This window comes from Rousettus aegyptiacus, unplaced genomic scaffold (genome assembly GCF_014176215.1).
Source record: "Rousettus aegyptiacus isolate mRouAeg1 unplaced genomic scaffold, mRouAeg1.p scaffold_m13_p_4, whole genome shotgun sequence".
In the NCBI taxonomy this organism is placed as follows: domain Eukaryota; kingdom Metazoa; phylum Chordata; class Mammalia; order Chiroptera; family Pteropodidae; genus Rousettus; species Rousettus aegyptiacus.
Window position 1 is genome coordinate 63828930 of NW_023416307.1, and position 13259 is coordinate 63842188.

General features: G+C 35.9%; 1 protein-coding gene across 3 annotated transcripts in view; it reads left to right on the forward strand.

The window, feature by feature from the left end:
* The window catches only part of MORC1 (MORC family CW-type zinc finger 1), a 167161-nt gene that overhangs the window by 105587 nt on the left and 48315 nt on the right, over positions 1–13259 (forward strand). For all 3 annotated transcript variants that reach the window (XM_016162470.2, XM_036219599.1, XM_016162469.2), the window contains one exon: positions 2304–2442. In XM_016162470.2, the coding sequence (XP_016017956.2) occupies positions 2304–2442 (139 nt within the window). The remainder of the gene's footprint in view (positions 1–2303; positions 2443–13259) is intronic.

Sequence of the window (13259 nt, forward strand, 5' to 3'; positions counted from 1 at the left end):
AGTGGAGTATAGTTATTTATCAGGCAACATTTGATGAATGGAAGGAGAGAGTAATGGAGTGAAAAGTGGCATTATCTATATTTACAGAAAATATAGTTTATTGCCAGCAGTTAATTGCCAATTGTCAGCAGGGTTAATACTAATGAATATCATTTGAATAAAAAATTTGTGTAACTAGAACTTGGGTAGGAAATATAATAGCAGCTCTCTCACATAGCAATTACATATGTTATTTCATCTTTACAATAACACTATAAACTTTCTCTGCTTCTCAGAGGAGAAAACAGTGAGGTTAAGAGAGGTGCAATGACTTGTTTAGGGTTCTTTCCTAGAGCTGAAATTTGAAGCAAGGCATTTTATGCAAAACCTGTACTCTTGCTGCCTTACCACACTGAAGGCATCTTTTACCTTTGAGAAAGGCTAATTCCAGCCTAATGCTTTATGGCGACAAACTATGCCATTTTACAAACAGTAGTATCAGAGTTGGTGACTCAGGCTGGTAAACTGTAGCCATTCCTTTTCAGACCCCTGAAGCTTCTTTTTTTTTTTCCACTTTAAGCACAGAGGGAGGCTAGACATTTTATCTCAGTACCCAAGAAATAGATATCAGTACACTTCCATTACATTCATGCTATGTATTTATCTGCATTGAAAATAGGGATCACCAGCAGAGTAAAAATGATGCCTATCATTTGACTGAATGAAAAAAGTCTAAATTTTGAAAAAGATGTTAAAAAACATCCGTGGATTGCATTGTACATTAAAATTGAATTTGTTTCCAAAGATCTTTGAAGACAATTGAATGGATTGAATTTAAATAAAATATTTGGAGTTTCTCTTTTCTGAATAATAGCTCAGTGTTGTCACATGAAATAGGAACCTATATAGGTGTCACCCCACAGATGTCTTCATCTCAACACTGCAAGCAGCTACCTATATAGTAGGTGCCCCCTGATTTGTTTTATCTACCACCTTTCCTTGAAAATAACAATGACAACAAATATTGTACACAAGCAGAATTTTTTTCCCCAGTAGTACTTGAATTCGATTGTAGTTCTGTTTTTCTCTTTTGGTGGGGGCAAGAAAAATATATGCTGCAGCTACGAAAAACAGAAATCAGAGGTTTGATCTGCTTCACTTTTCCTGTACTGTTTCGGATGGGAGAAGGCCCTCTCTCTGTTCTTAACCTCCTCCTCGCTCTCCTAGACTAATGTGCATTGATTTTGTCTCTTTTCTCTCCTTTCGGTACCCACATAATAGGAAAACCCTTGCTAAGAATTGACCTGAACATTTGTCCCACTATCGTACATCCCCAGTGATGAATCAAAGCCATGACCAATGGAAGTTGAACTTCTGATCCTTGTCAAGCCTCTATACCAAAATGAACAATATACTCTCTCAATTTTTCAAACAGTTTGGCTAACAACTCCCAGAACATAGCTACAAAACCAATAGTAGGGGGGAAAAAATCTTTAAACCTTACAAACCATGCCTCAAAAGTCATTAGTATTTTTTGTAACCATAACAAGCAGAGCCCTCATTCACAGCCTGTTTATTGTCATTTATACATAATTCTATTTGTTGATATAATATATGTATTAAACCACTAGTGAATAGAAACAGCACATCAATAATGTTGGGAAGTAGAGTGACCGCAGAAGCAGACATACTAACAACAGAAGGGAGACAAAGATGTTGCCAAGGTGGGAGTGGGGGAGGGGGAAGCCTGTGTGGGGAGGTTATCTGGGGCTATTTGATAAAGGGCTCTACTACACCCATAAGGCTATCAGTGAGTACTGCATCACATCATAGTAGTTACAGGTCTTCACAGTGATCCAGAGTTGTCATACAAAGGATTCATGTGTTTCAGAAGCAGAATAATTTGGTGTGTTGTGGACAGACATATGGATTTCTGTCTCACATGTTTTGGGGAAAAAATATTTGGCAGTAATAAGATGAGCTTCAGTTATCTAAAAACATTTTTGCAAAAATCCTCATTTCATGATAATGCAGGATAAATCAAGCCTTCGTAAGTAATGAATAGTGTCACAATCTGGTAAATATATACTACCCTTCACATTTTCCATCAAGCTATTTTTTCCCATTAAGCTCTTTTCCATGCAAATTGGAGATGTAAGGTCATGTATTACTTAAGTCATCAATACAATGCTCTTTACTTTGTATTCAAATTTTGAATATAAGACATAAAGATAAATCCTTGTGGAAGTAAATAATCTTTTGCAGACAGTAAATAGTTTTATATTTTCTCCTGATGTTGTCTCTTGTACTTGTTGATTCTAAAGTTGTCATCACACAGAACGCTTACCTTCCATCCCGCTGGGTACCATGAGCACGGTATCACCATCAAAAAATAAGAAAGATAAACAACTTCGAGAGTCAGTCCAAAAGTATCAGAATCGCCTGACAGAACAGCAGCCACAGGTGAGCTGTTGTTAATTCTTTCCAAAAGCTACCCAGACTCTTGATCTGTTGGTTTCATGTGTGCAGATTGACTAATGTGATTTACCCAAGTAAAATGTGTAGCCTCTTTTTTTATCCTTTTTTCTCACCTCCTTTTAATTTGGCATCTAAGGAGTGTTTTAGAGGCGAACGCAAGTGCTCAAAAGTCCAGAAAGGAGGCGAGTTCTTAAAAATAATATACACGTGATATCTAAGTTCATCTACACAACACTGAGTGTGAGGCAGAGGAATATATTTCCATTGTGCAGCTGCACAAAGGGCCTCGTAGATGTCATCCAGCATGTCAGAGGTCATGTGCTCAAGATTAGAACACGGTTCTATATGACTCCAAAGGTTAGGCTCTTTTTATTTATTTTTTTAAATTTCATTAGGCTTCTTCCCTGATGGTGGTTTTTTGAGGTAAAGAATTGTTCTTCAAAAAAAAATTAGGCTATTAATACAGAAACTGAGAGTCATATTTCTTTGTTAAGAAAAATTCAATAAATAAAACATTACTATCAGTAAATGTAGGTAACCATTACAATTTCAAAAGAAAGAAAGGTGGCATGCAAAAATACTGTTTTAATCAGCAATCTAATAAAGTCATTAGATCTATGTTTGCTTTATGGATTCAGAACCCAAGTTTGGCATTTTTTAATTGTGTAGCCTGATAACTTCCTCAAATAGACCTTGAGGAGGTCAGCAGGATATGTTCAACTGTGTGAACCCTCTGTAGATGTCAGGACAGAATGCTCATTCAAATAGACATTTGCAGAGCAGGAGTCAAGACCCTCCCAGGCTTAATGCCTTATTATTATGTGTATTTCTGTGCTCTTAGAAGATAAACTTTCTTTTCTACCCCAGTTTCACTTTTCCTTTCCCACCTTGCAAAGGAATCCGCCTTGCAGATCAGCTACCACACAGGGTCACAGCCAGGGAAATCCTCCCCTCGCCTCCCCTTTTAGCCTGGAGTCTCAAGGTTTTTTTAGGGAAGATAAGGAGAATCACCTTTGAAACACATCCTCCTAAAATCCCTCATGCTTTGAACAATTGGGCGAAGTCAAATCTTTCTAATGTGGGATATCTTAATTTGTTCTGCTTCTTTTGTTTACCACTCCTTGTAGCTTTGTGAAGGCATTCGGCACACCCTGACTTGATGTAATCTTTGTGCGTCTCCGGATAGTTTGTTTTTTCCTGTAAAGGTGAGAGCTGACCCTTAGAAGTAAAATGGTGCCAGTCTCCAAGTCTTAACTACCTTTCTGTTTGTTGAGGATTGGATGTTTTATTCATTATTGAGGCAGAGATTTTGATGTTAGCTGATGATGTAACAGATTTAGGCCATCTATTGTGCTTGTTCTTTCTTTCTTGGTAGTTGATTTTTTCATAAAAAGTTGAGCTGTGTTTGGTCTATTTCAAATATAAACAAATAAATTCAGCAGTACTTTAATAGTAACTTATTCCTACCAGTTCAAAGGACAGAGACTCCTTACCATCCTCTTCGCCCCCTTTGTGAAAACAATCCTAGCATCTTTAACACAATTCCAGAATGCATGCCCTTAACTGACTCTGTTTGTATGGTCGTCAAGGTAAAGTTTGGCGAGGGTGCACCCGGCCATGGTCAGCCAGTTAATTTTGAGATAGTCAGTGAGCACATACTTGCCTTTAGATTTGGCCCATGCTAAGCATGTGGAAAAAACAGAGGAACTCTAATACAAGACCATAAACTCCTTGAGTGCAAGGATAGTCTTGGTTTTGTTTACTGTGAATGTATTACCTAAGATTGTGTCTGACTTGTGGAAGGTACTTAATATATAGTGGTTGAATCAATCAATCAATCAATCAATATGCCCTCATATAATATGCAGTCCCTTTGTGGATGTAGTCTAACAGTTGTTTTTAAATTAACAATCACTATAAGACAATACTAGGTCAATACTTGTCTGATCATAACTGAAATTATAATCGAAGTTCATTACTTCTAATGAAGAGATATTGAGGACAGCTTCAGTCAAAAAAAAAATGTTTCATTGAAGAAGTGGCACTTAACTTGTGTTTAAAGTCTATTTAGGGTAAACAGAAGTAAAGGACAGGGCATTCCAGATGAGAAGAACATTATAAATGAAGATTTGGAGATGAACAAGGGCATGTTCTTTCATAGAAACCATATTTTAAACTATATACAAAAGGGGAGGGGAGAGGTAGATGGGGTTAAAGGGGTCAAACGTGATGACAGAAAGAAATCTATCTATGGGCTCCTGCCTCTTTTCCACCCCTCACTCCACACTCCACTGGTATATAGAGTGACTAAGTCAAACTTCTAGGAGAATCACCTACAGGACACCCTTGTTAGGGAATGAGTACTCACAGTCAGAAAACTGTTCTTGTAAAAGAGGTATTCCAATATTTAGGTGTGATCCTCTAGGAGAAAATGAAGCAGCTAGGTCCAGAGCTGTCATTTTCGCAGATGGTATCTTATTTGATCCCCACCACAATACAGCTAGTTACATCAATTAGGACAACAGAGGGAAGTGTAAAGTTCAAAGAAGATAAAGAACTTGAATCAAGTCACACATCTTTAAATGGTGAAGTTGAAATTTGTTTTCTTTTTGCCTAATTCCAGCACTGATCTCATAATCTCACAGGATAAATACAAAAAAATGACAAGAGAACATTTCCAAAGACAACAAACTGATATATTGCAAATGATATTTGTTAAGAGAAGTACAAAAGTTTCCCCTAATAAACCTAAGAGGAGAGTTCAAACTCAAAATGTATTTTGTAAGCTGTGTCAACAAGCCAAGACCTTCTTTATAACTTGTGCTTCTGAAACAGTCCATTCTATTTTCTCCTTTGGAACAGATGAATGAGTTATCTATTCCTTAACTGCATGTTTCCAGCTCATTCACTACCTGCTGATTTTCATACTGAGTGACAAGTGCCACCTGCTGGCCAAACAAAGAAGCATTTTCATTTTCATTATGTCACTTCAGTTTACTCCACTGCTAGTTGGCATTTTATCTGGATAATTGTTATTTTGTTTTTCAGTAATCCTAGACAACAATTTTAAAAACATAAAGTAAAGTTACAAAATCAATTCCTCCGCATTTGAGAACTTTCCTGTACTTAATTTTCCCCCTTTCTTTGTTTTAACTCACAATTTAGATTCTCTTTAATCTTCTATTGTATGGCAAGGATGACAATACTAGGTCAATACTTGTCTTTCATGCACAAGAAATACAGTTTTAGGTACATTTCATTTAGGGTTTTTTTTTTTTTTTTGGTATTACTTTAAATACACTTGATACTTTCAACCATTATAAGACAGATGATAACTTGGTTCCCTGAATGAAGCCTACTCTACATTTACTCATTTGTACATAAGTAATGCTAATGGGAAGTATGTTTATATAATCAATATGTTAGTGTAAATGTGCTGTACTGCTTATGTATTCTCTAGGTCTTTCTGGGTTAACCTTTCCTGGTTAATATGAATTTCTTATCCTGTAGTAAGGCCAGGCTCTCTCTCGTCTGACATTAGTTAGCTTTCTGGCATTAGTTTCTTCTCTTCTGCAGGATTCTCCCCTGATTTAACCCATGTTCCTTAAGCATATTCTCCACTTCTAAGCTATTCTGAGTGCCTTTGTTTCTTCCATATTGTCCGAAGTGGCCTCTGCCCCTCCCCTAGTCCTTTAAAGATCTTAGACTAACGTAGTTCCTGTATAAAGTCTTCTCTCATTTCCCCGTCTACAAAAACTCTCCTCCCCTCAGTTGCCTTTGTCCTTGATGTGTGTCTTTCTTGGAGCATGTTTTACTTTTTACCTAGTATGATGCTTACTTATGTATCTAATTTGTCTCTTTTATAAAGTTTTATAAAGAAGGGACAATTTTTATTCATCTTTGCATCCCCAAACAACACTTAATCCTGAACCTTTCACATAATAGGTATTTACCAAGCAAGAGTAAAGGGTCGAAGGAATTTGATTTAGGCAGGATTCTTTATAAATACCTACAACAATACCTATTTTTTATTTGATTGGATTGGTTGACTATGTATAGGTTACACTAAAACCTTCTACATATATTATTGGAGACAAAACTGTTCTCACACTTGGTCAAAATAAAGTGTTGCATTTGGATGGGATTAGAGACTATTTGGTTTATATTGTATTCATAGTCTTTGCATCATGAATAGCCTTTGTAACATTCCATGCCTCTTGAAAAGGAACTTCAGCAATAGCATTCTATTCTTTCGTAATACTCATGTGGGCACACACAAAAATGAAATAGTTTGATCTGACAAGTCCCACATTGATTGTTTTAGCAGTAAATGTGGAGCAAAGAAGGCTTGCTGAAGTTTTAGCTGTTTTTCAAATTGAAATGGCAAATCTGAGTACAGCTTTGTAATGAAGAATGTGAACACATTTTCCCATTTAGAATTTAATCTTTTTAACATGTCGTTATTGTGTAGGATGCTGAGATTTCAAATCTGTGCAACTACAGAGACAGATGCCTTAGAAAATATATTTGTTTATCAAGAGTACTTTTCAGCCTCCTTACATAAATTGTCATAATCTAAAATTTATGACATCTAAAGACCCTTGTCTAACAAGAAGCTGTTACACGCACTGTAGATGAAATATTTTACTTTATTGCCCTTGCTACAAAGATCTCATTTCTCTGTGATGATGCATTACTTTTCCAAAAGAGATAATGCATAATATATTCACACTTGTGGGCCCTCCTTGTGTTCACGGCATGGCAAATGAGACATTAGATGAATTGTGCATGATGAACTATTTTAGAAGTTCCTTGAAGGCACGTATCACATATTCTAGTGTACCATTCACTGTCACCCCTGGCTCTCAGCTGGGCACAGTAAGTGTCTAACAGAAGCTGTTTGACTTCTTAACTTGACATGCTTGTCTAAATTATTTTCTTACTCATCTTTTCTTGAGGAGCTGATGTCACACTACCTGACAGAACAACATTTTTAGTTTACTTAACAAACCAGGACAGCACCAGCAGTTAGAGGGACATCAGAACAGTTTGGCTTGTGGACAGTGTGGTGTGGGGAGACCAGGATAGTCCTGGCTCCTAGCTTCATAAGTCACCCTATTCTGCCCTGGAGATTGGGACCAAAGAATACCACCCATTGTCATCTGCTCCTGGGTTTTACAGAAGTAAGCAAATGCTGCCACTGAGGGTCATTAAGAATGTGAGTCCAGAAGGAACTCACACTTACTCTAAGAAGGACAGAAGTAGCCTTGACAGTGGTGAGCAGTTTTGCCACGTTGTATCCTTCTCTTTGCATGTCAGTCAGTCAGTCATTTCTATTTCATCCACAGAGAGGGAGAGAGAAGAGATTCAGGTGTATTGCCTGAAATGATTTTCACTGGAGGGAATACTAATTTAGGTTTCAATGCAAACATATCTATTTGGTCTCTGCACTACAAAAATTCCTTAAGCACTTGAACTATATGTACAACCAGTTCTCAATTAGTGTATATGCTAATCAGGGACAGTCAGAGGCTACCTGATACCCTGAATGTACCTCAGAGCCTGTTTGCTGGCTCTGCTCAGAGTAAGGTACAGGTATTTGGCTTCCTTCTGAAGCAGGCTACTCACTGTTCCCTTCAAAAGGAACCCTGTGACTCTGAGCACCAGCACTTCTGAGTCCTCCTCTCTGAGCTCAAATCCTGCTTTTCATCTTGTTAGACCTAATCTCCCCTCTTACTAGAATCCAACCTTACATTTTGAATTCAGCTGAGGTATTTGATGATTGTTCTGATTTTGAATTCAAGCCCCATATCTCCTCTGATTTAACCTTATTAAAGCTTTGTCTCCTGATTTTATTCTTGATCTGAATCTGGTTTCTTCTGTCCTAACTCCTGTAAGCTAGAGTAAAACTCAAACTTAAATCTCGTTTGAGTTGTTTTCCACCCTGTCCTTTACCAACACATTCTTTAACTTTCCCCTTCCTTCATTCAGTGTTGCCTGACCAGGCTCAGTCTTCTAACAGAGGGTGTGTGTGGGGGTGGGGGGGTGGGGGAGGGGAGGTTGATATAACCAAGGGTTCTAGGCCAGTCCTTGAGAACTAACTGATGTTTGTCCAGGACCTTTGCTTCACCATGGTCTAGATTCATCCTTCTCCTATTCAGAGCTGGGCACAGAAGGTATTCAACTTCTTAACTTGGCAAGCTTGTCCAAATTACTTCCTCAAGAATCCACTAGTAATAATTCCTAGCATTTGAAAAGAACAAAGTATTATTTAAAATGTTTCTGGACAAGGACAGATCTAGTTTGTTTGTTTGTTTTTGTTTTTGAACCTGAGGCTTATACAGTTTTGGAGACCCTTTCAGAAAAGAAAATGCAAAATTATAAATATAAAGTTAGGAACAGGGCTGTGAAAGAGTCCTATGTAAGGGAAGAGTCCTCAAGTTTAAGCTTCATTTGCTTTGTGAATTATCTGCCATTTGGTTCTGCATATACTATGCCATCTGACCATAGATCTGAAAAGGTAATGGTGATGATAAAAAAGAAAAGATGCTACTGTCAGTAAACAAATATTCATTAAGAAACTGAGACAGAATTTGAGGTAGGTCAACTGTGTTATATAAATTTCTGTTTTACAAAAAATATAATCAAAGATATAAAAATGTATTCCTCAAGTGAAAAAAACGTGATTTAAAAAAATACATTTAAAAATTATAGGCCAATTCTATAACTATTGCTGAAAATCTTCATTTACATATTAGTTAAAATGTATCTATTAGCAGAAATATCTGTCTCTAATTAATTTAGGAGGGAAAACTTTGGGAAGAACTAGTAACATATTTCATTAAAGGCAACTTTATTTAGTACACTTAACATGTGCCAGTTTATTTTAATTCACTAATTATATGTGGTTCTCTGTTTCCACAGATGTTTTGATAGATAATACCAAAATATCCTACTTTTTATCTTTACGCTTTAAAAAATTTTCTCTGAATCTTATTTTTAATGTTTTGTTTTGGTCTTTTTCCTTCAATTCTAGTGGATTGTTAAATTATATATCCAAGCACTACATCTATATCTATTATGATCTGGGTGTTGTACTAAGTTCATTGTTTTTCTTTGTTTTTAATTTTTTATAGATATTATTTTTTAGAGTAGTTTTAAGTTCACAACAAAATTGAAATGAAGATACAGAAATTTACCATACACTCTCTGCTCCCAGACATTCATAGTTTTCCCCAATATCATCATCCCTCGCCATAGTGGTACATTTGTTATAATTGAAGAACCTACATTGACACATCATAATGACTCAAAATCCATAGTTTGCCTTACGGTTCATTACTGGTGTTGTACATTCTATAGGTTTGGGCAAATGTATAATGACACGTATCCATCATTATAGTATCTTATAGAGTATTTTCTCTGTTTTAAAAATTCTTCCTTTGTGCTCTAATTATCCCTCCCTTGTCAACCCTGGACAACCAGTGATCTTTTAACAGTCTATAGTTTTGCCTTTTTTTGAATATTGTATAGTTGGAGTCATATAACATGTGAACTTTTCAGATTGCCTTCTTTCACTGAGTAATATGCATTTCAGGTCCCCACACATCTTTTCATGGCTTGATAGCTTGTTTCTTTCTATAGATGAATAATATTCTATTGTTTGGATATACTACAGTTAATTTACTCATTCACTTACTGAAGGACATCTTGGTTACTTTCAAGTTAGGAAAATTATGAATAAAGCTGCTATAAACATCTGTGTGCAGGTTTTGGGGTGGACATACATTTTCAACTCCTTGGTAATACCAAGGAGCACTGTTGCTGGATCATATGGTATGCATATATTTAGCATTGTAAAAAACTGCCTAACTGTCTTCCAAAGTGTCTGTACCATTTTTCATTCCCACCAGCAATTAATGAGAGTTCCTATCGTTCCACATCCTTGTCAGCATTTGGTTTTGCCAATGTTCTGCATTTTGGCTAATAGATGTATAGTGGTATCTTATTATTGTTTAAATTTACATTTCCCTAATGACATATGATGTGGAACAAATTTTAATATGCTTAATTGCCATCTTCTATCTTCTTCAGTGAGGTGTCTGTTAAGGTCTTTGGCCAATTTAGAAAATTTATTGTTTATTATAAGTTTATTGAGGGTAACACTCTAATATTATATAAATTTCATGTGTACAACTGTGTACTCTATTGTGTGCCTGCCATTCGAAGTCTAGTCTTTCATCACCTTGTATTTGACCCACTTTACCCTTTTGGGCCTCCCCTGACCCAACTTCCCTTCTGGTAAACACCATTCTATCATTTGTATTTATGACTTTGTTTTGTTTGTTTGTTTGTTTGTTTGTTGCTTTTTTTATATGCCACAAGTGAGTGAAATCATAGGGTTCTTGTAGTTAGGGTTGAGGTAAATTTATGTTTGAGAGAGTTTTGGAAAGGTTTCTGAACTAAGAGAAATTGGAGAAAGTTCAAGCCAGACATGAGGCCTAATTAATATGGAAAGATTCCAGCGAAGATAGGAAGGAAAAATTATGAGGACTTGAGTAGAGAGTTGAGAGATTATGGGAGAGAGGTTACAGATGTTCACACACACCTAATAACCTAATTTTGTCTTTTCTAAAGAAGAGTCAGGGCCATCTTCTGACAGTGAAACAGGTAGGCTTTGTGTAGAGGGCATAATGAAGATTTGGGGCAACCTTTGTGAGGACGGGGAGAGAAGCTAACTAGGGACGAGTAAAAGAATGCCATTAAGAGAATGAGAATCATGCATATTTTATGATGTGAATTCAACAGTTATGAAAATTTTTAGCAACTTGAAATTTATAAGCAAAGAAGGAATATCATCAAATATCTGATTTATCTAAGGCTGAGAATTATTTAGATGAGTATGGTGGAACATAGCTGAAGTAATGAACTATTTTTCTCATGCAGATATGGAAATGGAAGGGAAGCCAAGAGGGGGGTTATGATAGATTGAAAGAAGAGAGGAACTGAGGGAACAAAAATTTCAATAGCAGTGACAAGCATTGATAATAATACAGAGAGAATAAAAGAACTGTAAATCATAAAGAAGAAAAAGGATTTCAGAGCAGAATAATTTTTAAGAGATAGAAAGATTGGTGTAAGTTGACTTAACTTGAACAATCCTTGGAGTTACAGGTGAAGAAAAATATGTGATAAAATTAAGAAAAAAAGATGAACAGGACTGGGGTCGATAGAAGAATGGGACCTAATATATATATATATATATATATATATATATATATATATATATATATATATATATACTCCCTCCCCTGCCTGGCCTCAGCCAAGGACCCAATATTTTTAAGGATATTGTATACCTTTACTGTAAATATAGGGAAATTATTCATTGACTATAGTAAAACTCTCTCGACATAGAATTAAAGGGGGAAAAGGTGTTATCTTTGAATGTTTCTTTCACCATTTGCTGCTGTGTTCTTCCAGTTCTGAATGAATTTTGCCTTCATCTGGAAGCATTATTTTTGGAGGTCATTTCAGTGTCAGGTATTGGTTTATGCATCACTTTTATGTGTTTTATTTGATGATCATTCTTGATGTTTTTCTATTCAAATGTGGTTGAGACATTTTTGCTGTGCTTTTCTGTAATGTCTGAAGTCCTTTTGTAAAAACGTAACTCTAAAATTAATATGAGAGGAAAATTTATGGAATTTATAAAAATTTCTATTTACTCTAGTGACATGCTTAGTAATTTAGATCAAAACTAATTGTAGTGAAACTATATAGCAAAAAATAATTACCTTTAAGCTAGCACCAAAAATGATGTAAACCCAAATAATTTAACTGTATCATATATGGTTACTAAGCTATACTCAATCCAGTTTTCTGTATCAGGAACAAGATTCATGCTAGGGTGATGCAGCCACTGGAAGAGTATACACTGGCATTTAACATAAAACATCTCAAAGATGTAGTAATATCTGAGAGTTATTAGAGAAGTGGAAATGCTACAGATGCAAAATAAACTTATGGCAATGTTTCAGCTGTGGAATAGATGAGCAATCAGCTCTGGAAGCTTCTTTTTATCCTGTCAATCATCAAGGTTTCATTACATACCTATAAAGTGCTAAACATTGTACTAGGTACTGCAGATAAAAAATTAGTTAGGAAGGTCACAATCTATTGAGAGAGACACACATATTAACACATCATGTTAGTGATAACTAAGACAGTGTGATACATACTGTGATGAAGGTAGGTAAAAGTGTTATAGTAGACTTCTGTCATAAATATAGCTATATAGACTTAGCATGGAAGTCTTTTAGCAGCAACTAGGAAAATGAAAATGTAAGCTCAAATTTCAGTCAGACTAGGAGACATATAGCAAAATATGGCTCAGGGCTGCTTAAAACATTCAGGATAATGCAGCAACTCTGCAGGAGGAAGAGGAGAGAGTCAGAAGAAGAGCTCTGCAATAGCATATCTAAAAAATCAACACAGATATACTTACTGAAGAAGGGGACATCTAGAGATAGAAAAGCTATATCAATAGCCAGGAGGCCATAGAAACCTTAAGGAGCCTGCTTTAGTTTACAGAAGTAGAAGATGTGGAATACACATGAAAGTACCCCACAAAATTAATCGTAATTACAGAAGCACTCTCCTTTTTTTTTTTTTTTAAAAGAAATGGGAAGAGGTTTTGCTTGTGAAAAGTAAAAAAAAAAGAGAGAGAAGAAGAAACTCGCCTAAAGTCTTATCCTTCACATATCCTTCCTCTGGCAAAGAGCTAGTCTTGAAAAACCTAA